The 26,798-nt window shown below is 47.2% G+C and overlaps 1 protein-coding gene across 1 annotated transcript in view; it reads right to left on the reverse strand.

Annotated features, from left to right (window-relative positions):
• The window catches only part of LOC133351506 (ATP-binding cassette sub-family C member 8-like), a 106,036-nt gene continuing 79,238 nt past the window's right edge, over positions 1 to 26,798 (reverse strand). The window contains 14 exon segments of the mRNA XM_061566765.1: positions 1 to 2,252; positions 3,968 to 4,030; positions 8,916 to 9,049; positions 9,973 to 10,076; positions 11,601 to 11,709; positions 12,512 to 12,590; positions 13,373 to 13,503; positions 15,340 to 15,460; positions 16,226 to 16,339; positions 18,493 to 18,595; positions 19,189 to 19,281; positions 20,179 to 20,336; positions 22,889 to 22,958; positions 24,332 to 24,501. Coding sequence (XP_061422749.1) covers positions 2,118 to 2,252; positions 3,968 to 4,030; positions 8,916 to 9,049; positions 9,973 to 10,076; positions 11,601 to 11,709; positions 12,512 to 12,590; positions 13,373 to 13,503; positions 15,340 to 15,460; positions 16,226 to 16,339; positions 18,493 to 18,595; positions 19,189 to 19,281; positions 20,179 to 20,336; positions 22,889 to 22,958; positions 24,332 to 24,501 — 1,584 coding nt within the window. The 3' untranslated portion in view covers positions 1 to 2,117.

A 26,798-nucleotide genomic window follows, 5' to 3' on the forward strand; every position in this document is an offset into this window, starting at 1 on the left:
CCGAGCAAATACTGTCGATTTAATCCCAAGGCTCAACACATTACCTCGGCGCACACACAGAGAAGTCACGTCGTTGCACGCACGGTACAAAGCGCCAGCTCCCGATTCATTCGCTCCGTGGCCCATGTGTGTGCGCGACATGCCGCAGCAAGAGTCTTGTCGCTCTCCCATACAAAGTAGCGGGCAGGTGTGTGCAGCTGTTGAAACGTTGATATCGACCGTGTCCGGTAAATTATGAATTTAATTAAAATGTATACAGTACTACTTCATAATGCACAGAGGTGATTAATAACTTCACGGGCAGAAAACAACTTGATCTCAGAGTTTACACGAGTATTAACCTGATTGACTTTGGCAAACATTTGCATTAAATTAAGTCCTCTGTACTCATGTATGTCAACATTTGGTTAAGATTGTGTTTTGTATCCTGTTCAGGCTCATGTGTTGGCACGAAGGCCATTCCGCAAGTGTTCTGCTGAAATGGACGATAATACGCAAACACGTTTTGTCTTTTGTATTAATCAGACCCCATGTGTTTCCTGCACAACTCATTTTATATGTTAACTGTGACTTCAATAATCCAATTAAAATGTCTGAAGAAAAAAAAGTAATGTATTCAATCAAGGCTGATGATTAATGTCCCCATGAAGAGGTGATGATTTTTCTCAATTAAGTTTTCTCGGCTATTTAATGAGCCAAAGTGAAGTGTGCTTTCACTGCTAATTACTACACCAATGTTCCCGGACACTGAACAATGGCGTGTACATAAAAGCAACGTGCTTCCAGTTCAACGGCATGGATTGTAACACTGCCACACAAACACACTTGATAATTAAATACACGCGGACAAACATTGGTCTGACTTAAAACAACAAAACATTTGAAACTACCGTGTACAACGCCCAAAACTGAGCAACTGGGAGAACAATATATACAGCACTTTGTGGAAATGCGTTATGGCAATCCCCTGGTCATTTTCTGTCGCATGAACCCTTACGTTTTGGTGTAGCGTCCACATGATGTTCTCTTGTCAACAGAATTACCAAACACGGATCCACGACAACCAGGACGTTGCCAGCCACTGCAGTTCGCACTGACGCGAACCGATGGTGCCAGCCGTGGTGGGAAAAGTGAAAAACTTCACTCAGCTCGGCGCCGATACAACGTTTGATTCGGGAATCGGCAGAGGAAATGCAATTCACAAAATGTCAATTTGTATTCAGCGTTGCACGAACAAATCAAGTTGAACGAATGTGATTTGCATCAATGTCCACCACGATTGTCTTACCACGACCCAGCAAAGTCCAACTCTGCATGAGCGTCCTCAGCTGATGCAGAGCTGTGTTATCATCAGCCGTTATGATTCGGCATTATCATCATCATCTTCATCATGTAAAAGCACTTAATATATTAATGTTATAAATAATGGTACTTACTTTTTGCATCTAAAAAGATAACTCGATACAACACGACGATCCCATGGCAAGCTCCCCTTTCTTTCTTCTCTGCCTCTCCCCATCACCAGCTGATAATAACGAAATGAAATTTATGGCATATCCACCCATCACTTTAGTCTTTCCAACGACCACTCTGCATACCCAGAAGATTCCAAAGCACCGTGACATCGTCATACGTGCGAGGCCCATGGCTTTTTTTTTTGGCTAATTCACCCTGAAGCACTCGAACGTCCTCATGAACACTGCGCCATCAGTCGTCTGATGGGAAGTGAATGTCCATTCACTTTTCAAAGCATCTTGAGATGCCGTTGTATTTCGAATTTTGTATAAAGCTAAATTGCATTGCAATACCATTGTATACTGAGAACAAAATCAGTCTGGGTAGGTGGAGATGGTGGACGAAGAGGTTAAAGGTCATCTCCAAGTCCTACCTCTGGCTGTCAGCGCCGATGAGCACCGTCCAACCTCTCTGTATTATTCAGGTTGTCCCACTGCTCAGAGCATTATGGGTAAACGTGTTCGGCAGGGATTTTGCTGGTCGGCAGAACCGCACAAACGCGAATGGCCTCTGCTAATCGGAATGGTTTCAGTCACCGTCGTGCCCAGGTGTATAGGCTGCGAGACCTTGGGTGTGCACGGAAAGAGGGGGCGAAGGGAGCATCATTTGTCGGCCCGCACAAAGGAAGCGAACATGCTGTCGTGCGCGAGCAGCGTGCTGGGCGTGTCGTACTCCAGCACGCTGCCGCGCTTCAGCACCATCACCAGGTCCGCCGTCAGGATGGTGTGCACGCGGTGCTGCACGCATAGACGCACACAAGAGACAACAATTCCCCGTTAGCCCACACAAGATTGTTGGCGCAAAGTGCTGTTCGCGAACGCCAACGAAGGCCATCGTGGCGTCCGAGGGTGTGATGTGGCCAGCAGCGTAGTTGATATTTACATCCCGCACCAGGCACATATTTAAGGCTGAGTTGATGTAGGGAGGCCCTAGACCGGTTCAGATGTCACTCAACACCGACGTTAGACATGGCTTGGAATTTAACCCATGTCATGGGGTTCATAGCACAGGGCTCTAATTACTACAAAGACAAAGATTTCCCCCATAGCCATTCACAGATTGTTGGGGCAAGTGCTATTTGTGAGCAACTATGAAGCCTGACACGGCACATGAAGCCTCCCTTCATGGCCAACACCACGCCTGGCTGCTTTGTCTCTCCACCAGTACTAAGCGGGAATCGAACTGAGATTGCAAATTTCACAGTGAAGTGCGCTAACTACTATGCCACGCTGCACAAAAAGACACACGCACATGGAAGCACACTTATGCTGGTACATGTACACTGATACTCGCATGTCAATATACATTCAATGCTTGCATTTGCATGTAGAGTACATTGACATAGGAGTAAACGTTCGCACGTGGCACACACACGTGGCCAGACATGAGCATCATCACTCTTCCATGTGAGTGTAGATATGCGCATGCGCACAAGCATGCGCATTCATTAAGAGCATAAAGACAAATATAGCCTGATTAGCATTAACAGACTGTTGGGGCAAGTACTGTCAGCGAGCACCTATGAAGGTCGGCATGGCACACAAAGGGATGGGTGGCCAACACCACGCCCGGCCACCTTTGTCTCCACAGTGGTGATGTTTACATACCACACGAGGTACTCATTTGCTGAGTCGACCTGGGGGAGGCCCAGGACGGGTTCAGATAAACATCACTGATATTGGCCGTGAGCGGGAATCAAATTCGATTTGTCGGGTTCATTGCGCAGCGTGCTAACCGCTGCACTACCGCTCCCCACATGCACCTCTATACATGACTATCCTTTGCGATCAACATAATTTTATAATGAATACATCATTAACGTTTTTATGCAGGAGCACAGGAGAAGATCTTGACTTAAAGCTTTCGTGACTGCAGGAATTCATATTATTTTGGTCATTTGGTAAAGTCACGTAGATAGGTTCAAAGAAAATAACAAAAACGACGACGTTTCGATCGCAACACAAGCGGTCGTCATCAGGAAAAGGGGGTTAGCTTCTAAAGGCAAACTGTTTATAAAGGTTTAAAATGGGCATAGCCCAAATGTCAGCAGCATGGGTGAGGCAGCTATTGTTAATGTAAGTGATGGGCACGGACCGCGATTGGCGGTGGGTTCCACCAATTAAAGGGCTGCCAGGTAAAAATTAGCATGTTAATGTGAGATCGGTGAGCGGCCTCCACGGCGAGCGCGCTGAGGTGGCTGTGTTGGTGTGAGATCGAGACGTCGTAGTTTTTTGTTATTTTCTTTGAACCTATCTATGTGACTTTACCGAAATACCCAAATAAGATTACAGGAGAAGATATTCAAATATTGCCACACGCTTCTCTGAAATAGATCACTGTTTCATACCAACACCAATGTTTTCATCTCCTTACAAACCACTTCTGATGTTATTACTCAAGCCGTCATGTAGTTGTGGCTGGGAGAAATCAATTTGTGCTCAGTAATACTCACAGCGATGATGACTACTGTCCTGTTGGCAAACGCTGTCATCACCACCTTCTGGAGAATGCTCTCCTGAATAAGAACAAAAGAAGCAAAGTAAAAATACACACAGTCCCTCTAAAATCATTCTACCTCTTCTGCTCGTGTTCTACCACCGCAGTCGCAAGTTTATCCAGTATCGAGCACGTGATGTGGCCAGCAGTGGATAGACCCTGGTATATGATGATGGTGATGATGTGGCCCGGTCTGTAGCCCTGGCAAGGTTCCTCTTGGTACACAGCTCCTCCAAGGGCTGACAGACCGAGTGATGCTGCGTAGTCCGTGTCTCAGTCACGTGTGCCAGTGTTGCTCGAGGAGCCCCACTTTCCGCATGTTGCCTGTTAAGCTGCCCACTTCCGATCGAAGGCGAATTAAACATCGACAATGTTTTATTTCGCGCCCAAGTGCCCTTCGACATTTTACAGACGTTGTTGTCAGTGCCGGCCCTGACGAAGGCCCTTCTGAGTGGTGACACTGATGACTCCAGTGGTCTGCAGGGTATTAGCCATCGTTGGTGGTGGTCGGTTTTCAGCAGGATCGTTCTGCTGTGCCGTGATGAAGGACACATGGAACAGAGTGGCACCATTAGCTGTGACGAATAAACCTTCTCCATCAGAAATCCTCGTTTAAATTGTATGTGGCGCGGGGCGTTGGTACGGATATGTGTGAAACTGAAAGTGTGAATGTGAGGGTGTGTGTCTAGGTGCAAAGGCGTGAGTGTTTGAGGGTGTGGAGGTGAATGTGTGCAGGTATGTGTGTGGGGGTGTAATAGGTGCGAGGGGCTGATAACCCTTCCATCTTCAATTAATTACCACTAAACCATGACTGAAAATCTGTATTAATAAGCTTGTGCCAGAGGCGTCTATGACATCTCCTGGCCAAACCCCATTTGGCGGAGCAAGGAGACTGAATCCTTACCCTCGGGGCTCTTCCAGAAACAACAAAAAACCACTACTTGTGGCCACGTGTAATGTTCGAAAGCTCACTGCGGAGGAGAGGCTGCCACTCCTCTGTCAGGAGCTGGACCGGTACCGCCTGGATCTCTGTGGTATTCAGGAGGTCTGGTGGACCGGCTCTGGCTCCCGCCACCATGAGGGGTCGATAGTCCTCTTCTCGGGGCAGGAGACTGCCAAACAACAGGGAGTGGCTCTTCTTCTGAACAAAAGAATGAAGGGGGTGTGGAAGCATGGCGTTGAGGTGTGGAAAGCTGTAAGCCCCAGGCTACTTTGGGCTCGCCTTCCCATCAACCAGAGGCGAGGAGTGGTGGTCATGGTTACTTATGCCCCCACCGAGGATGAACATCCATGGAGGGATGCAGGCAAGGCCGATGAGTCAGATGCCTTCTATGACCTCCTGTCACAGGTGCTAGCTAAAGTGGCCCCTCGGGATAGAGTCATCTTGTTGGGTGACTTCAATGCCCCAGTTGGTCATGATACTGGCACCTGGTCTGGAGTGATTGTAAGGCATTAGCCAGATCAGCTCAATAACAATGGCAGGAGGCTGCTAGATTTTTGTACAACCCATGGGCTTGTAATTACCAACACGCCGTTCCGGCATCAGCACATCCACACAACATCATGGATGCATGCTGGGTCCAAGCAAGAACATCTGCTGGACTACATAGTGATGGAACAGTGGATGCGGGCCCATGTCCTTGACACCAGGACCCACCTTGGAGCTGATCTGCTCACTGACCATCGACTTGTCATCTGTAAGATACGCCTGCCATTCTTCTACTCCAGTGGTGGGTGTACACCTAGGACCCCATTCAAACCCATAGTGGCATGGTCTCAGCTAGCTGATTAAAGTTGTAAGCGAGAATTTCATCATCGCTTGCGGGTGGGGTTGGCATCGTCCCCCACTCCTCCTGATGTTGGGGGGAAATGGGCGAGGTTCAGGACTGCGGCTCATTCAGCTGCAATGGCTGCTTTGGGTACACGGTCCAAACCTCCCCAGAGACCCTGGCTGACAGAGGAGGTGTTTAAGCTGGCTGAGAAAGAGCGACAGGCCCACTCTCATTGACTACAGCATCCCACGTCAGAGAATGAAGAGGCTTACCGCAGCCTTCGCTCGGAGGTTCGGAGAGCTGTGAGGCGCTGCAAGGATGGGTGGTGGTCGCGGGTTGCTGAGGAGATGGAGTCTGCCTCAATGGCCTACGATCATAAATCTCTCTTTAATTCCATAAAAAAATAAGCTGCAGCACCACACCTATTACCATCATTAGGGAAAAGAACGGTGATCCAATCTCCGACCCCCAGGAAAAGGTTTGCAGATTTGCTGAGCATTTCTGTGAGGTCCTGGGGGAGGGGAAATTACTCAGCCTGGAAAACAACGTGGGACAAAGTGGGGATGACCCTGCCGAGGCTGCGGTGCCTCAAATATTGGAAGAAGAAGTCACCCCCTGTGAGTGGCTGGCTGAGGTGCCATCTGTTGAGGAAGTACTGAAGGCGATCCAGAGTCTGAGACCAGGAAAGGCACCGGGCAGAGATGATCTCCCAAACGAAATGCTGAGGAAGGGTGGCATTTGTGCACAGACTGCTCTACATCATGACATCATAACAACAGTCTGGACCACTGGACGGGTTCCACAGGATTGGAAGGATGCCCTGGTGGTCCCTCTCTTTAGAAGGGGGGCCGCACAGACTGTAACAACTACAGGGGCATCTCAGTCCTCAGTGTGCCGGGAAAGGTCCTGGCAAGGATTATTCAACATTGCCTTGCTAGGCATGCTGAGGAGAGGCTTGCGGAACCCTAATGCAGTTTTAGGAAAGGGCGGTCCTGCACAGATGCCATATTTTCTGTCCATCTGCTACAGCAAAGATGTATGGAATTCCAACAAGACCTACATCTCTGCTTTATTGACCTGGTTAAGGCCTATGATACCATCAGTAGGCCTGGGCTCTGGGTAGTTCTTCGTGCTTTCGGAGTCCCTGACCCTCTGCTCACGATCATTAAGGGCCTTCATGTTGGTGAGCGGGCCCGGGTAAAACTACGTGGCCAGGAGTCGGAGCCATTCCCTGTACACCTTGGGGTGCGACAGGGATGCCCTCTGGCTCCCACATTATTTAACATCTATTTAGACTACGTAGTTCGTGAATACCTTCAATAGCTGTTCCGGAGGAATTTCCATCTGGTACAGATACAATGGGAAGCGGTTGTTGTTGTTGTTGTGTGGTGGGAAGCAGTCGTGTAATTGTGAGCGCACTGGGTTACGAACCCGGGTTCGATTCCCGCTCATCGCCAACACCAGTGACGATTATCTGAACCAGTCCTGGGCCTCCCCTAAGTCAATTAAGCCCCCAATGAGTACCTGGTGAGGTGTGTGAACAATACCACTAGGGAAACAAAGGCGGCTGGGCGTGGTGTTGGCCACCCAGCCCCTTGGGTGCAAAATGTCGACCTTCATAGGTGCACGCTAACAGTACTTGCCCCAACAATCTGTTAAGGTGGATGTGTAGAGGTATGTGGATGTGGAGAGGTGTGTGGAGGTGTAGAGGTATGTGGTGTAGAGGTGTGTGGATGTGTAGAGGTGTGTGGAGGTGTAGAGGTGTGTGGAGGTGTAGAGGTGTGTGCAGGTGTAGAGGTGTGTGGATGTGGAGAGGTGTGTGGAGGTGTAGAGGTGTGTGGATGTGGAGAGGTGTGTGAAGGTGTAGAGGTGTGTGGAGGTGTAGAGGTATGTGGTGTAGAGGTGTGTGGAGGTGTAGAGGTGTGTGGAGGTGTAGAGGTGTGTGGAGGTGTAGAGGTGTGTGCAGGTGTAGAGGTGTGTGCAGGTGTAGAGGTGTGTGGAGGTTTAGAGGTGTGTGGAGGTGTAGAGGTGTGTGGAGGTGTAGAGGTGTGTGGATGTGTAGAGGTGTGTGGAGGTGTAGAGGTGTGTGGATGTGTAGAGGTGTGTGCAGGTGTAGAGGTGTGTGCAGGTGTAGAGGTGTGTGGATGTGTAGAGGTGTGTGGAGGTGTAGAGGTATGTGGAGGTGTAGAGGTGTGTGGAGGTGTAGAGGTGTGTGGATGTGTAGAGGTGTGTGGATGTGTAGAGGTGTGTGGAGGTGTAGAGGTGTGTGGAGGTGTAGAGGTGTGTGGATGTGTAGAGGTGTGTGGAGGTGTAGAGGTGTGTGCAGGTGTAGAGGTGTGTGCAGGAGTAGAGGTGTGTGGAGGTGTAGACGTGTGTGGAGGTGTGTGGAGGTCTAGAGGTGTGTGGAGGTCTAGAGGTGTGTGGAGGTGTAGAGGTGTGTGGAGGTCTAGAGGTGTGTGGAGGTGTAGAGGTGTGTGGAGGTGTAGAGGTGTGTGGAGGTGTAGAGGTGTGTGGAGGTGTAGAGGTGTGTGGAGGTGTAGAGGTGTAGAGGTGTGTGCAGGTGTAGCGGTGTGTGGAGGTGTAGAGGTGTGTGCAGGTGTAGAGGTGTGTGGAGGTGTAGAGGTGTAGAGGTGTGTGCAGGTGTAGAGGTGTGTGGAGGTGTAGAGGTGTGTAGAGGTGTAGAGGTGTGTGGAGGTGTAGAGGTGTAGAGGTGTGTGCAGGTGTAGAGGTGTGTGGAGGTGTAGAGGTGTGTGGAGGTGTAGAGGTGTGTGGAGGTGTAGAGGTGTGTGGAGGTGTAGAGGTGTGTGGAGGTGTAGAGGTGTGTGGAGGTGTAGAGGTGTGTGGAGGTGTAGAGGTGTGTGGAGGTGTAGAGGTGTAGAGGTGTGTGGAGGTGTAGAGGTGTAGAGGTGTGTGGAGGTGTAGAGGTGTGTGCAGGTGTAGAGGTGTGTGGAGGTGTAGAGGTGTGTGCAGGTGTAGAGGTGTGTGGAGGTGTAGAGGTGTGTGGAGGTGTAGAGGTGTGTGCAGGTGTAGAGGTGTGTGGAGGTGTAGAGGTGTGTGCAGGTGTAGAGGTGTGTGCGTGTGTACAGGTGTGCCTGGAGGGGAGTCGCTGCTGTTGGGCAACTCGGTGCTCACCGTGGCCATGTCGATGGAGGCCGTCGCCTCGTCCATGATGAAGATGCTGGTTTTGCGCACGAAGGCTCTGGCCAGGCAGAAAAGCTGCCTCTGCCCCACGCTGAAGTTCTCGCCGTTTTCCGTCACCATGGCGTCTGTGGAATGGTGGCAGCACGATCCGACATCAGGAGTCGAATTATTAGGCATCTCCAAGGCGACGCTTAAGAGCAACTGCCATCAGCCCAACAAGGACTACATTACAGTATTCCCTCGTTATCCACGAATCGCGTCTGGAACGCCATACGACTGCATCGAGAGAGAGATTGAGAGAAAGTGATGAGATAACGTCATGAGATAGTGTAATGATGCACCGCATCATCATTTAAGGTAAGTTAAGTTAAAAACTATTATTTAATACGTTAATATTCATTTACTTTATGATTATTATAGCCATTTTTTGTTATTATGAAATGTTAATGTATTGAATCGCTTATTTACGTATTTATTTAAGGTAACCCATTTAGAAGATAGGTTTCCATAGGCCAATATCATTGTCCGCGAAATTTGCTGTTCATGATCATCTGCGGAACGTATCTTTCACGGATAACGAGGGAATACTGTACAACCTTTGTTTTAATGCTGTGTAGCGTGCCTCATTCTCCTGTGTATCAACATGTTCCACTGCACGAAAACAATCACCCTTTTGTTCTACCAGACATCAGCACTCTGGTCACTACCGATTGGTGAAGAGGTGACCCGTCCGCGTTGGCCGCGGACGGGAACTTAACTCAGGGTGGCGAACTCTTAGTGCAATCACCGCACCATCGTAGTGGCTGAATTTAAGCCCTGTTCTACACCACTCATTACATAACTTTCTGTTATCTGCAAGACGGCTAGCACAAGCAATCACGAGACATCGATGACCGGTAAGGAGCTATCCCTTGACCACACCCAGACATTAGTTAACCTCCCTATGGCACCTGAGTCAGACAAAAAAACCGATGCAATGCATTTAAGATGGGAGAGAGAGGTAAGTGTGGAAAGTCGTGACTGAGATTTGGGGGAGGGGTTGACGCACCGAGGCCCCCCGGCAGCGCCTTGACCACGTGCTTCAACTGAGCGATGTCAAGGGCCTCCCAGAGGACCCCGTCGCCACACGCCGCCTCCGGGTCCAGGTTGAACCTGTCACATAGCAGCAGCGTGGCACAGCAGCAGCGTGGCACAGCAGCAGCGTGGCACAGCAGCAGCGTGGCACAGCAGCAGCGTGACACAGCAGCAGCGTGGCACAGCAGCAGCCACGGCACAAACCTTCACGTCACATCGTGACGAGCGTTCATTATCAAAATGTGTTGCTGACGGTGCCACCGATATATATATGAGTTTGCAATGTCTCTCTATGCAAAGTCTCTCTTCCCATGGTGGCATGGATATTTCTGTGGGTCCTCCAGTTTTTCCCTCCATATTTATAAATCATGTGCGTTTAGAGTAATTGGCTGTTATAAATTTCCACGTGATATGCCACTTTGTTGAGCAATCATTTGTGGCCAGGTCACTTCTGAAAAAGAGCTATACAGCTCAGTCGGACTTGCCTAGTAAAATAAAAAATAGTTGAGTTGTAGTTTTGTTTTGTTAACTTTCTGAAACATCAGGACAAACTAGATTTAAAAAGTCAAAGTGGTTTCCTGTACAAATGAGCACAGGGTGCTATTCTGTTTACATCCCTGAGGAAGCTGTGTAAATTCCACATTGGTATGGAAACTTAATTTTAAATTACTGCACGCACATTTTCATAATTGCTGGTCAGTTACGCGTGTTAACAAAATATGACTTGCTGAATAAATGCTGTCATAATAAAAATCGCTTAACCCTTAAAAATATCCCCCCAAAAAATACCTGATAAACCTAACGCTAACACCTAACTTCATTAAAGTTAACAAATTACTGTGACTCGTAAGAATGTGTTTGGGTTAGATTCCATAAATATAAATGTGTCATGAACCCAGCACCACCACCCAACACAGCCAATCAGTGAGGTTTGTCACGTAAACAAAACGTGCCAATCAGTTACTACGTCAGCACACCGCTTGTGTGTTGGAGAGTAAACCCACAACATTTACAATTTAAGCACTTAAGTTTCTCTGGTGATTACAACTAGCTTCATCAGCCAATTTGCCAGGATTGTGAAGAAGTCTTTCTCTTTTGGTTTTAAATAGAGTAAGATGATGTCATCATTGTATGCCCATCAGGTGTGAAAATCAGAGGAGGTTATTGTAACCATATACATTATAATGGATTGTTAATCTGAAAATGTGCAGACCATATTACCGGTTTGGTAACCTGAATAGGTATGTAATTAAACGGTGTATATGTCACAACAACATGTAGCTGTCAGAACAGTGTAAAACAAATTATTTCACTCAATTTCAATAGATTCTCTACATGGGCAGAGCTTCACTTCCAAACTGGACACCTTTATTAATTCAATTTCAGTAGTTTACAATTAAGATTAAAAATAAATGTATTAATTACATGCACCCGCAATTCCTAATCTGAGGGACAAAGCAAACTCCTGCTCCCCCCCCCCGAATACAGAAGTCAAACTCTCTGCCTATGATTCTATAAATAAAGAGATATACAATAATTTTTAGGCGTGGGAGAGGGGTGGAGGTGACGCGCGGTGCACGAGGAGGGAGGAGGAGGGGTAACCTGATTGATCCACTAAAGAGGATGGGGTCCTGCAGGATGATGGACAGACGCGAGCGCAGCGTGTGCAGGGGGATCTTGGCGATGTCGATGTTGTCAATGATGATCCTCCCTGCGCACGGCACGCATGGGGAGGCGGTGGCATTGTTACGGGTGTGCGATGGCGCCCCACATTCACCGAGCCTAAAAAGTATCCATTTCAGTCGCGCTCACGAACCGTCGCGCGCGGGAATAGGTCGATCCCGCGACTCGCGAAGCAAACGTAATGGTCGGGCTAATGGAGCGGAATGCAACGGTACAAATGAGATGGGAAAAAACAACAAAACACTAAAAATGAGAGGGTAGCATGGCACAGAGAGAAGCGATTCTTGAGTTGAATCAGAGCAACCGATTATGTCTCTCGTGTCTGGACCGGGGGTGGCAGACAAAGGGTCAGACTCAATCAAGCCTTGGTGAAATTGTCACAACACATTGCCTTAATCGGTCTGTCCACTATTGTTATTAGAGACATCAGTGGCGTATTTCACAAAACTGCAAGGAACACTTGCTAACCTGTGAATTTACACCAACGTACATATGCGCAGCACAGAGATGGACATGCAAATGCATACACTTTACCTCATCGTGTATTGTGGTGAATGGTACATGATAAACACGGTGCGAACGAAGTTCACTATACATACAACGGCGCCATTACAGTACTGTATTCTGGACCAAATGCAACGATGTACTTCTTTACAACAGTAATGCAAGAGAACTTACATATTACAGAATTGTTCATTCCCAATTAAACTCTTTGCCAGAACTTATAAACCCCAACTCCACTATGTTTGTACCAAATGTCAGGTTATAACGAAGCATTTGTGCAGCACTCGTAGCAAACGGCAGAGTGAATGTGATCACTAAATTGTCACCTTCAAAAGTGTCCACCATCCGGAAGAAGGCCAGCGAGAGCGAAGACTTCCCACTCCCCGTGCGTCCACAGATTCCCACCTGGGCAAACGTTCACGGTTGCAGCATCAGGGTTCATCGGTTACTGTATACATCATGCAATACACGTAAACTAGGTGGGTTCTTCCCACTTGAGACTAACACGCTGACAAAAAAAGTAGCACCGCATTTCGGGTACCGAAAATAAGATGCCATGTTTGGACTCAGCATCGTTGGAAACCCCCAGATGCAAACATTTGTTGGCCTACATTCAAAAGTAAAAAGGTAAAAAGAAATTCCTGGTTTGAGCAGGCCCAAACTAATTTAATTTGGTTTTGTATTATTATAGTTCTAAGCAAAGACTCGACGAGATGTATGTCGATTTCACCTCACAGGCTCTTCTAGAACATCATAATAATACACCAATACCAATACCCGCCATTCGTCACTAAGTGACGATGACGTAACCACAGCGCCAGTGTCAGGCCAGGTGCACTCTGATGTATACCACAGTCACTCACTCACTCACTGATTGAAAGAAAAAAATATTTTTTATCAGTCAGGCATCACAGCCAGGGAACGAATCGGCAAGACACAGCAGGAATTATTTGTCCTCCTGGACATGTGTAAAAAAGAGCTTCATAGCTCATCGGATTCCTGTTGCTGCTCTACGCCCCCTGTACCGTTCCCGTTCTGCTGCAATGTGCAACGATGCCTACTTCATCGAGGGTGATATTGGCCCTTCAAAAGAAGATAATTGATTGCTTGATTGATTGAAAATAATAAACGAACAAATAATAAATCCGGGCCCTGCTGGCCCGTGCGTGTGTACATTCGTGCTCCACCTTTTGGCTGGGCTGGATGTGGGCGTTGACGTGCTTGAGCACGGGCTTCAGCGTGCTGTCGTAGCGCACGGACAGCTCCTCGATCTTGATCTCGCCCGACTGCGGCCAGTTGTCCGGCACCTGTGCTTGGGCTGCACGCGACACGGCATGCACATACCCTCGTCGTCGCTCGCGTGCACACGCACCCTCGTCGTCGCTCGCGTGCACACGCACCACGGCAGAACCGAGCTATCGCGCCTCACCCGCGGCGTGTGGGGACGTTGCCATAACGTCGGCGACGTCAGCCACGGTGATGATCGATCACATTCTTCACTTCCAGAAGGCCGTGGGGCCCATGGGTTGCGTAAATAAATTGTTTATTTCTCACGTGGAGACAGAGGTATATGAGGGAGGCGTATTGCCCGCTTGATCTATTTTGTTCATCACATGACGAGGTGCAAGGGCAATCCGTTAAGGGACGGCCAATTGGCACAGATTCACCTTCAGCTTTGTGTAGGATAAACAGGTGACATACATATTATGGTGCAATCACAAGTGTGCTTTGGGGAAATGTGTACAACCGTCATGCAAGAAAAATGTGCTGTGCACATTGAAAGTTTCTTTTTTTAAACCTTACAAAACTCTTTATATTGATTTGATATTAAAATAAATCTTTCAGAGACAAACATCTTTTTCTCCACACACAATTACATTAGTTTAAAAAAAATTGTTCTTTACTTATGTATCTTCTGAACCAACAGTTTAAGCAGACGAACTCCAGTTCCATCAGCGGTGTGGTCTATTCATTAAATGTTGCGTGGTTGCAGTCATTTTGAGCAAAATATTATTTGGTATAAAAAGTCAGACTTTTACTTTACACAACGGCACGTGAAGAGTTTTTGATTTGGATAATTATACTTGTTAATATTCAATAATTGAATCTGCCTTTCCTATCATCATACATTGTAACATTGACTGATAGGACCTAAAAGCTTGAGTCATAAAAATCTAAAGACTATGTGCCACCCTTCTCAAATAAGCAATGGTCAAGGATTCCTTAGCAGCGCTGAACCACTCTGCAAATTCCATATTCCCATGGTGGGGGGCAGTCTGTTCATAAGATGGTCAGTGTTGACTTCCCCACAAAGTAGTATTCATTTTATCGACCATAAAGGTTGATGAGCTGAGTGGATCCTTAACTGGGATTTTAAATCAAACCCGATTGTATTTAAACCGTACAATATTCAACAATTTTTTTTATTTTACCACTGAGCTATATGGCACTTTTTCAGAAGTGACCTGGCCACAAGTGATTCTAAATGTGGAGGGAAAAACTGGAGGACCCAGATACAAATCCACACGACCACGGGGAGAGACATACAAACTCCGAATATACAGACGACTGAGTCGGGATATAACGCAGGCCCTCCTGTATACCAGGCGAGGTAGTTAACATCTCGTCACCGCGAGCTTTGTGCTGTCACCACAGTCACAAGACTTTCCTGGCAGTCTCCGTTCAAAACGGCAATCGTGCGCGTGACCCAATCAGCAAAGAATAATAAACAGCCTGCTTGCCGTGACGGCAAGCTGCAGACATCAAGGGCTCGTGTGCTACTGCACAGCCTGTTATGGCAAACATAACTAAGCCTGTCTACCGCACTTTTTGAGCTTTTTAATTACATTTTTAAAGCCATTTTATCAATCCACTGCTGTGTCGGCGTTGGGAATTATTCTTACCATACTTCACCACAATGGTCCGTGCAGGTTGATTAAGGGTGTGGCCAGGCCTGGCTTGCATACAACTTGACATTAGCCACGGCTGGGAATTGAACTCGGTTCGCTACACGGGTTCGTAGCACGATGCGCCGACCCGCTGTGCCAAAGCCCCATCCAATATTGAGTTTGCAGGCCTGCAAATCCTATGGACTAACCACCGTGCGACAGTTCTTGGCGAGAAAATGCCGGAGAAGGCCCCAAGGGTCACTCACAAAGCAGCCCGTCGTAGGATTCGGTCTCGATCTGCAGGAGGTTGTTCACTCGCTTGATGGCTCCCATCTGCACCTCTATGTCCGCCAGGTTTCGCACGACCCAGTTCAGGTAGTTTGACACCTGCATCACAGCCCAGCGTGTGGAGGTCAGGGCGAACAGACAGGTTACACTTGTGTCCAGTCGCTGATGTTAACATATCTCAGTCTTCGGCATTAGCTGCACAGATCGTCACGATTCAATGATGGAAAAGCCACCTTGTATTAGGCCGATACCATGAATCCCAGTTTAACACGTAGGCTTTCACGACCAATATTATTCATGTGTCGACACATTTATACTTACGTGGACTAACCCAAACACCTTAATTACCATTAATCCCAGCAACCCCGTGGACCAACAGGATATCATATACCACATAGTAAGACATTCTCTGTTTATGATTGCATGTTTGGAAGTTATTTATGCTTGATGGATGGTCCGTGAAAAAATTATCTTCCATGAAACCGGTCCCTGGTGCTAAAAAGGTTGGGGACCGCTGCCATAGAAAATAACAAAGCTCGCCTGCTAAAGAAATGCACCTCTTGACCACATTCTATCACTTGTGGCCAGATCGCTTCTGAAAAATAACTAATAGACGAGTGGGCTTTAATGGTAAAACTTTGCACTCCTATAGTTTTTTTGTTTTTATTGCTGTAACTTTTTGACTTGCCCCCCTTACTGGACATCTGAGTTTAAAGAGCTTCGTAGCTCAACGGATTTCCCTAGGATAAATAAAAGATTATGATTCTCACAGCCCCCCCCATCCCCCCCTCCCGGGAGAAGAATGTTGGAGCAGAATTGCACTCCGTGCCGTTCCCAGGTGAAGGTAGCGGTAGTGGGCCTCACCATGAGCGCATAGGTGAGGCACAGGCCCACGCGTGCCGACGACAGCGTGTTGTTCCACGAGTCGGTGATGGAGGCCACGGACGCGATCAGCACAATGCACGCCCCGATGTAATCCTTGCACCACGCAGAGAGAGAGAGAGATGGCACGGCCGCTAAACTCCCGCCGTGCAATCACCGCCATCCTTCACTTGGCCACAAACGCCTCACAGAGTTTCAATAATATTTGAACTAAAACTTTAAACTATTTTTGATTTTAGCAGGTAAGGCCCCACTGAGCTGTATAGCTCTTTTTTAGAAACGACCTGATGAAGTAGCTTATCATGTGGAAATTTATAGCAGCCAAATACAAAAAGTGCATGTTTCTAAATATCGAGGGGAAAACCGGAAGATCTGGAGAAAAATCTACACGACCACGGGGAGAACATGCAAACTCCAAATATACAAGCGGCAGGGTCAGGATCGAACCAATGAACTCCTGTATACCAGGCGAGGTAGTTAACATCTCACCACCGTGGCAAGATGTTCAGATTTCAGGATGGGCCCAAGTTGGGATGTTTGAACAATTCTCAAGTGAGTGTTCTGCACCAGAAAAAAAAACACATCCACGAGGGAATGACACTGCATGGAGATAGGTCAGCAGAACACTTGACGTGCTGCCACCTGTTAGCCACGTCCTAGCTGAGTAAGGTGGGAATCATATTGGACATAATGAAAACTGCATGATCTTGATTTTAAGCTTTCGTGACTGCAGGAATCCATACTCTTTGGTTCTTTCGGTAAAGTCACGTAGGTATAAATAAAATAAAATAAATCTAGACGTTTCGAACGCAACACAAGCGCCCATCTTCAGGTGAAAATCGCGACAGCTGCGATGTCTCCTGCGAGCAGCACGATGTCTGCTGCCTTTACGTGACTTTACCGAAAGAACCAAAGAGTATGAAAACTGCATGATCCATCAACTTTGACTCCACATTGCAAGTGTTACAGGTGTGAGGCACCATGCCATTGTGTGTATTAATATGCCACCATCGATACATAACATAATTTGGCCATCATTATGAAGGCAGCACACGGTATGTATGGGCTTGAGGGCCGTACTGGGGCCATAGAGAGCCCAGGAATAGCCACGACTGCGTGGTTTTCACTGCATTGCTTGGAGTTATGCCCAAGTCGTGAAAAACTCAAACATTTTGATTAACCTTTAAGAAGGTAACTTAAAAGATTAAAGAACACAACCCAGGTTGATGACGTAAGTAACACGCTTAAGCGGAGCTGGGTAGGGCACATCTCAAGAAGGAATGATGGGCGATGGTTAAGTATAATAACGGAGAGGCGGCTAATGAATGGAATTAGTCCGATAGAACGTCCAGTAGGGAGATGCAGCAATGAAATCAGTTCATGGGTAGGTGCCAGGTAGATTATTACATCACATATTCGTGAGAGGTGGAAATAGCTTGGGGAGGGGGTTTCATCCAGCAGTGGAATGACCATGACTGATGATGAGAACGATGCTAATTTTGTTGTACCAATATTCTTTAAGAATTCAATTAATTTATATTAGCTTTCACATCACTTTAACTTGCCAGCTAGATCTCATGCCCAGTTTAAGTGAGTCCTCTAGGCTGGGCTGTCCAGGATGAGGGGTGACAGGATGAGTGGTCGTTACTCATTACCGGTTGTAACCTGAAAGATGAGCATGGTGGTGAATAGCTGTAATCCAGTGCTTGGGACGGGATTCACAGATGACGCTGACTAATCAAAGACACGAAACTCCCAGCCTGGCAGACTATGAGATGGCCAGTAGATAGCATTACAGCAAATGAGCTTGTGACCGATATATACATTTCATTAATAGGGGTTCTTTTTCCCCTGCATATATGTGGCTTTTCTCCACATATTCCAAAAATTTACCCAAATGGAAAATGTAAGTGGCCAAACATCCCAATGCAAAGCCTTCAACAAAACATTGTGAGAATCATTATGCTTATCAAGATAATAAAAATCATAAAAATAACAGACCAAATCGTTAAAATAAAATTGATTACGTATTTATGATTTATGTGTACCTGGCTGGCAGTAAATACACCCATCAGATAATTTACCTCAATAACCAGACACTGCATTCCCCTGTGTTTACCAGATTCGGTCACCAGCCCCTAAAACCCTTACACCTGCTCATCCAGTGCACACTCACCACTCTCACCGCACACGCCTCACGTCGCTCGCCAAATGCCATAGTTGGCCAGTGACCGCTGCAGCCAACTTACCAGGCGCACCTCCAGCCAGCGGTTGGCAGCTGACAGGAAGAGGTACGAGATGTTGTTGGCGTCCGTGAGCTCCAGCAACCGCTGGCGGAAGCGAACCTCGTGCCTGCGCGAGACCGAGAACAACGACCATGGGTCAAACACGGCGGAGACCCTTGGTGCACTCTCATGATCCAGCGCTGTGACAGATGGGCTGTGGTGGCTATGGTGCGTGTGTGTTGGTAAATGCCCGTGATCCAGCACTGCACCTCTGATCAGCACAGTTGGCTATGCACGGTGCGAAAGAAGTTAAACATACATACAACACTCGTTTAGTATTTAAAACACAAACTAAGCAATTTTTCAATTTATAAATTAAGGCCTACTGAGTATATAGCTCTTTTTCAGAAGCGACCTGGCTATCACAAATTATAGTTCGACGAAGTGGCTTATCACGTGAAAATTTCTAGCATCCAAATACTCTAAACGCGTGATATTGATTCTCAATGTGGAAGGGAAAACTGGAGGACCCGGAGAAAAATCCACGCGACCACGGAGAAAGAGACTCGCAAACTCCAAACATAGAGCAGTCGTCAGGGTCAGGATCGAACCCACGACCTGCTGTATACCAGGCGAGGTGGTTAACATCTCACCACCGTGGCAACCCCACGAAGGTGCAGCTATTTATTACTGCATGAATAGAGGAGCAATGAAGAATACCGGAAGGCACGGATGGTGGTGATGCCCTCGACGGTTTCGGAAAAATGTGAGAATAGGGGCAGCTGGGTGCTGTCGTCCAGCTCCTGCAGGTCCCTGCGGAGCGACACAGACATCTGCGTTTCACGGAACGTCCATAATTACCAGAGGACGTCAAGTTCGTATATTAAATAAAAGGGAAAAAAAATAGTCTTTAACCTTTCTGGCAATAATACTGGCAAAAATTATCCCGTAGATATAACTGCTCAAACTTAGCTTTTAATGCTCTGATACGTGCATTGCCTTTGTGCTGTTCGCCTTTTGGCGTCCTCTGGTCCAACACTGGTGAGACTAGCCCATAGAGAAGGCTGTCTCTGGTGTATCCAATCAGTTTCAAAGACAAAGCATATATTATCAGAGCATGTTTGTTTGCATGTTTTACCACAAACATGTGTGGTTAATGCAGAATTGATACCTTGCAATGGGTGTCTATTTGGTGTTTGAACATCTTAACACCTTATTCTTTGGCAGCGACCGCGACGGTTGTGGGTTTTCCACCATTAACATTAGCTTCCCCGCCCATGCTGCTGACATTTGGGCTAGCCCATTTCAGACCTTTATAAATAGGTTGCCTTTATAAGCTAACCCCCTTTTCCTGATGACGACCGCTTGTGTTGCGATCGAAATGTCGTAGTTTTTTGTTATTTTCTTTGATCCTATCTATGTGATTTTACCGAAAGACCCAAAGAATATGAATTTCTGCAGTCATGAAAGCTTTAAGTCATGATCTTAACTCCTTCTGTATAGTTATAAAAAAGGGTACAAAGCCTGTTCTTTTTTTTCCATCATTTTGATACTTGCAAAAAACGGTCCCATAGAGAAAAATAAATGTGACGGTGCATTGGCAGGGGTGCGAAAGCAGAAATGAAAAGAGCTCAACACATTCGTCGGTGCGAAAGAAGTTCAACATGCACATGTACGTACGTACAGGGCACCGCAGGCTGGTGCGCTCACCTAGAGGCAACACGGAAGTACTTCTGGATAAAGTAGTAGGCGATGGCGAGCGGCACGAGAGCGATGAGGAAGATGGGCGTCACGTAGGCGATTATCCCGAGCGCCGACAGGCACAGCAGCGCCGAGCGCATCAGTGACTCCAGCGTCGTCGGGATTTGCTGTGAGGAATCACCAAGAAGCAGTGGTCGGCATGTGCCTCTGTCTGTTTGTGCCTGTTTATCCTGTCTATCCGGGAAGGGGAGCGGTTAGTGTAGCGGCTCGCATGCTGGGCTATGAACCCGGAGACCCCAGTTCGATTCTCGCTCTAACGGCCACCAACACCAGTGACAATAATCTGAACTGGTAGTCCACCTCCCCTAGGTCGACTCAGACAGATTAGTAAAACATCGCCATTAGGGAGACAGAGGTGGTCGGGCGTGCTGCTGGCCACCCACCCCCTCGTGTGCCGTACCTGCCTTCATAGGTGCTGTTCTTTAACAACACTTACCCCAATAATCTGTTAAGGCTATATGACGAATCTTTGTCTTTGTCTGTCTCTGTTATCGTGTATCAGTGTGCCCAGTATCATTATGACCATTCCCATGAGAACGCGTGTCCCTTCTGTGTCTATCTGTTCAGTAAAATTCCCTGTGCTTGCCCATGTGATAATGTATTTTCACATTTATTAAAATGAAAGCAATATAATAAGGTACATCTCACTTTTAGAATTTACAGCAAAAGTGAAGTACAAACACAGGATAGTTACTGCACGAGGCAGTAAAACTTCAGTGTATATAGGTGCGCAATGTATAAACACAGGATAGTTACTGCACGAGGCAGTAAAACTTCAGTGTATATAGGTGCGCAATGTATAAACACAGGATAGTTACTGCACGAGACAGTAAAACTTCAGTATATAGGTGAGCAATGTATGAACACAGGATAGTTACTGTGCGAGGCAGTAAAACTTCAGTGTATATAGGTGAGCAATGTATAAACACAGGATAGTTACTGCACGAGGCAGTAAAACTTCAGTGTATATAGGTGCGCAATGTATAAACACAGGATAGTTACTGCACGAGGCAGTAAAACTTCAGTGTATATAGGTGCGCAATGTATAAACACAGGCTCTTATTCACAGATTCATCTTCTTTAGTTTCATCGCTGACTTGTGTGTCTTCTGGGTAATTAACATCATACTGGAAAATATTGGTCGCAAAAGCCTACGTGTATATCTCATGGTGGTTGTCAAGGGGGGCCCAACTCGAAGCCTTGGCCACCTGGGAGGGGGGAGGGGCAAGGCACCCCCTGCCCCCACGCTCGTTATGCTAATGGGTGTACCTATATAGATTTATCTTTTGCGTGTGGTCCCTTTTATCTGTGTGCGTACATGCAGTACATTTTGCATCTGTAGATCGGGAATTCCATTTCACAGGCCAAAGACAACATAGTTTGGGAGTAAATAAAGGGTTTATGCGGCTACACGAGAGAGCTGTGACAACGTCTCATTACCGGTCGACAATCGTTCCTTGTTGGATTTGTCAGTGCTCTTTAACGGCTATCCCGCACCCTCGTGAACAATTGTTATGAATTCAAATGTTGAGACGATAACAGCTTGTGGAGGTAGGCGAAGGACAGCGGAAACCGTTTCTCTCCTGTACCGAGTCTCGTCTCTCAGGGGGAGTGACTGCCACTCAACAGTTGTGACCATTCACAATGCTCCCCACAGCACTTACTCGTGGGATTTTAACATCAAAACTTCGTTTGACTGAGCAGCAGCGGCAGATCCAATGGGGCGAGTGATGTAGATTATTGCTTCCCGCCCAGGTGGCTCCGAAAAGTGGTATTTTATCGATATTTAGCAGAGAAAATGTATTTAATGTTTTATGCTTTTTTATGGTCCTTTTTAAAAAGTTTGTAATTTGGGGACCGCCTCCCTTGGGAATCTTTTAACTCGTTTATTAGCAACCCGCAAGTCCTTTGGAAGTGACTGCCCATCTGTCCCACCCAGCCAGCCAGCAAAACTTTTAAACTTACATAGAACCCTGTGTCTCTCCACCTTTTGCCTTCTCGGTGCTGTATATCCCAATTTGTCTTACTTTGCCTCCATTTCCATCCGTTTCTCTATGTCTCTGTCCCCTCTTCTACCTCTCCCTCTGTATTCCTCTCCTCCAACAACAAGAACAACCGCCATTTGCCATTAAGTGGCGGTGACATCACTACGGCCCTTGTGTTAGGATATGTGCACTTTAAGGCCACGTAAAGTGTCGAACGCCCGCTGGCAGTAGGTCATGGGACAGACCCAGGTGCCATGGGTTGGCCAGGGTGGAGGGTGGGTGGCAGGGGAGGTGTGACATCATTATGATGCACAAACCAAGCTCAACGCTGTGACATGCGGGTGACATCATCACGCAGATGCGATCAGTCACATTACTACTGAGCACGTGCACTTGTGCGCTAGCCAGCCAGGCGCACAGGAATCCAGGTAGAAAACTTTTTTTTACATAGTATTATTTATCCAGAAAAGCTGGGAGGGTCCTGCATTGGGTTTTTATTTAAGATTAACTGCAAGCGGCACAGATCTACAACAGAAAATGGGAAATCCTTCATCCGAGCTGTGTTGGTCGTCATCCAAATGTAAAGCAGATGGCGACTATTTTGATGACGGAGTGCAGGACCACACATTTGTAACAATGTCCGTCTTACAATGTCTGTGTCACACCGTTCCCACCTGGTCCATGATGTTCGTGTCAGCTGAGAAGCGGTTGAGGATGTGTCCCAGCGGAGTCGTGTCAAAATACCTGAAGTCAGAAAAAAAAAGCATGACTTACACCTGACGGTACTTGCCTGTAAACACATTGTCAATACTTATATCCAATTCTAAAAACTAAAACTAAACCCTTTTTATTTCACCAGGTAAGGCCCACTGAACTATGTAACTCTTTATCAGAAGCGACCTGGCTATCACAAATGATAGCATAACGAAGTGGCTTACTTGTGGAAATGTATAGCAGCCAAATACTCTAAACGCACGTTCATTCTAAATGTGGAGGGAAAACCCGGAGGATCCGGAGAAAAATTCAAGCGACAACGGGGAGAGAGAGACACAGGCAAACCCCACATATACAGGTGTCAGGGTCAGGATCGAACCCACGACCTCTTGTATACCCGGTGAGGTAGTTAACATCTCGTCACCGATACTGTTGTCTTAGCGCTCAAGACCGATGCTGCTGTTCCTCTGATCCAGAAAAAAAACTTCACATTGGAAGCCAGCAACCCTGAAAACTTTCATCCTATCTCAAGCCACCCTTGCCTTGGAAAGATTCCTAGGTAGGGTCATCTCATCACGTGACTTCCATTCACCTCTCTCTCCATCCTCTAACAAACCCAGTACAATCGAGTTTCTGCCAACACCATTCTGCCAGAGCTGCTCTCCTACGAGTGGTAAATGACCTCCTTCCTCCCCAGAGAAGTTTTAAAGCATGTGACATTTCATCTCCCATCGTGCCTATAATTTTTAGTGATGCTTGTTTACCCAGGAGAGCCTCACTGAGTCTCAAGACTCGTTTTCAGGAGGGTCCTGCCAAGTTTTTCATAGTATGAGGGCAATATTGCTGCTGAGTGTAATCTCAAATGAGTCATTATTAGGTGATTTTTTTTAGCATTGGAATGTCTGGCCAATATTAGTTATATTGTATGATTTATTAGGTATTGGAGGAAACTGGAGAAACCCAGAGGAAACCCATGCCAAACAAGGGGGAGATCATACAAACGCCACAGATAAAGAAGCCTGAGTCGGGAATGGCAGACCCAGACCGTTGCTGCTGCGTGGCACGAGTGTTTCCACTGTGTATACATATTTTTGTGACACCGTAAGTAGCCAACCGCACTCATCAGAGGTGTGGGGAGAAAGAAGAACAACCACTGTGCCACTCCGCCACCCAGGGGCAAGTCTCGTGGAAGATGCCCTAAGGCACGTACTCATGAGAAGCTGAGTAACGCCAGGGGAAGCCTTCGTCAGGTGTGGAGGGGCTGATGGTCACTACCTTCGGGCTCATCTCTGCTAAAGAAGCACCGCAATCATGCCGAGGGCCTCCTGCGAGGGCCTCGCTCGGACGACTCAACCAACGTCCCTCGTGCATCACAAGGGCCCGGGCGTGCGCGCTGCTGCTACCTCATAGGTGCCAGCACGATCCTCTTGAGCATGTTGTTGTGCACGTTCCTAGCCGTCTTGAGGCCGGTCCACTCCACGGTGAGGGACGTGATGAAGCAGAGCGCGATACCCGAGCAGCAGAGCAGCCCGAATACCATGGGGTAGATGCACAGGATGCGGCAGCCCTGCAGCTGCAAGGCGACACAGTGATTGTATTTCGGAATCAGAATCTCTATTTATACAGTACTGGAGGAATCCGCTGAGCTATAAGCTATTTTGCACAGATGTCCAATAGCGGCGGGTCAGAAGGTTACAACAACAAACAATACGAAGACGCGATAGTATAGCAAAGGTAAACAAATCACATAAAAACTATTCCATGTTTAGTTTACCAGGTAAATCCCATTGAGCTATTAGCTTCTTTTTCAGAAGCGACATGGCCACTTCGTTGATAGCTCAACGAAGTGGCTTATCACGTGGAAATGTACAGCAGCCAAAAATACTCTAAACGCGTGTTTCTAAATGTGGAAGCGAAAATCCATGTGACCACGGAGAGAACACACGAGCTCTAAATATACAGCAGGTGTCAGGGTCGGGATCGAACCCATGACCTCTGGTATACCAGGCAAGGTCGTTAACATCTCGCCATACTCAATAACAACCACCACACTATCTCAATAACCATCACACTCAATCAGAATCGTATACGAGAATAAAGTGGAGTGTCTAAACAACTGGCAAGTGTCTCGTACACAGCGGCCTTGCTGCTCACATTTGTAGGTATAGTCTGTTCTCCTACAATGCCTCGTGTTGTTTTCACAACGCGAATCGGATATAACGCGATGAATGTATTAGGGAAAACATTTTCTAAAACGCGGTTGGATGTAACGCGATTGAGTGAACAGAACAACGTCAGGCGAGTAGGAATAAGCGGTTGTACGGCTGCCTCGGCGTAGCATCACACAAGGCGGGATGTTACTGGATGCTTCTAGATGCTACCCAAGTGCCTCACGCTTTGTTCACCCTGTCTACACATCTCACGTGTTATCACAGACTGCTTTACCCTATATTATTTATTATAACACGGTGTTCTTCAGGAACACAACTACCGCGTTATAGAATAGACTATACATGCCACTGCAGCCAACTATACGGTCAAACTTAACACTTCATGTGAGGTGATGTGCACTCGTGGAGGTGCACCCAGGCCTGATGAGATGGGTGGGAATGTGGTGCAACTGGACAGTGACTCCAAGCTTCAGGGGGTCCCCCAAATTATAATTTAAAAAATATTTTGGTTCTAATTTACATGGGAAGGGATAGAAACCCAGAAGTGGAAAGTAAATGAAGATTGAGTCAAGAAAAGTAATAGCTCTTACCCTGAATATTCATACGTAATCCGTAGGTACCAGGCTGTCCAATTACAGCTTGAATCTTTGACATGCTATTTGATTACAACGTTTTCTGGATGGACTCCTGGCTGGATTCCTGTCTGCCTGCCGGGAGTGCGCCCAAGTGCGTGTGTGCAGTGGTGACGTCACCCGCATTGCACAGCTTTGAACCGGGTTCACGCTTCGTGCTGACGTCACCCGCCCCCCCCACCCTGGATGTGCATCCCGTGAAATTGCGATAGAGGATCGAGGTAGAAGAGGGAGGTAGTGGAGGAAGGAAGAGGCAGAGGAATGGAGAGGAGAGGGGTGGGGAGAGAGTGAAAGGGCGTGAAATGGATAGTGAGGGAAAGTGACAAACAGTGGCAGGATTAAGGAGAGGGCAAGGGAGATTCAGATGGGAAATGGAGAGGTGGGAATAAGGAGAGCGAGGGAGAGAGGTGAGAGAAACAGGGAGAGAAAGCGGGAGGGAAGAGGATGAAATGGTGTGGAGGAAGGAGAGGAATATATAAAGAGGGAGGGAGAGCCAGAAGAGGGGACAGAGGAACAGAGAAACTGATAGAGATAACAAAGTGAGAAATCGAGATAAATTGGAAAATGCAATAGAGAGAAGGCATGGTAAAGGTGAAGAGAGACAGGGCTCTATATAACTGGAGGAATCCCTTTAGAAATTACGTATTTTTTCACAGATGTCCAGTATAGGCAGGTCAGAAAAAAGATCAAAAGTTTTGTTGGCTGGCTAGTAGGGAGGGAAGGATGATCACGTCCAAAGGACTTGCAGGTTTCTAGTTAATGATTAAAAACATACTTCATAGTTAACACATCCCTCCTACTTCCCCCAGCAGACATACCCTCATTCACTCACTCACCAATTCTAACGCCACACCCTAATACCCTAATTTCCCTCCCCCACAGCGTTCCTCAAAGCATCAGCAACTCCGCTCCCCCTCTCTCTTCCTCTTATAATGCTCATGCCCCGTGTGGGACCCCAACACGCTTGTTGGTGTTCTTCCGTTACGCTTCTACCCCTCGCGTTCCCCCATCCAGCCCCGTCCTGTCTGTACGCTGTACCTTCCTGGTTTTTTTTTCCTACAAAATAT

This window comes from Lethenteron reissneri, chromosome 37, assembly GCF_015708825.2.
Source record: "Lethenteron reissneri isolate LAM-NWPU_2019-01 chromosome 37, ASM1570882v1, whole genome shotgun sequence".
Taxonomy (NCBI): Eukaryota; Metazoa; Chordata; class Hyperoartia; order Petromyzontiformes; family Petromyzontidae; genus Lethenteron; species Lethenteron reissneri.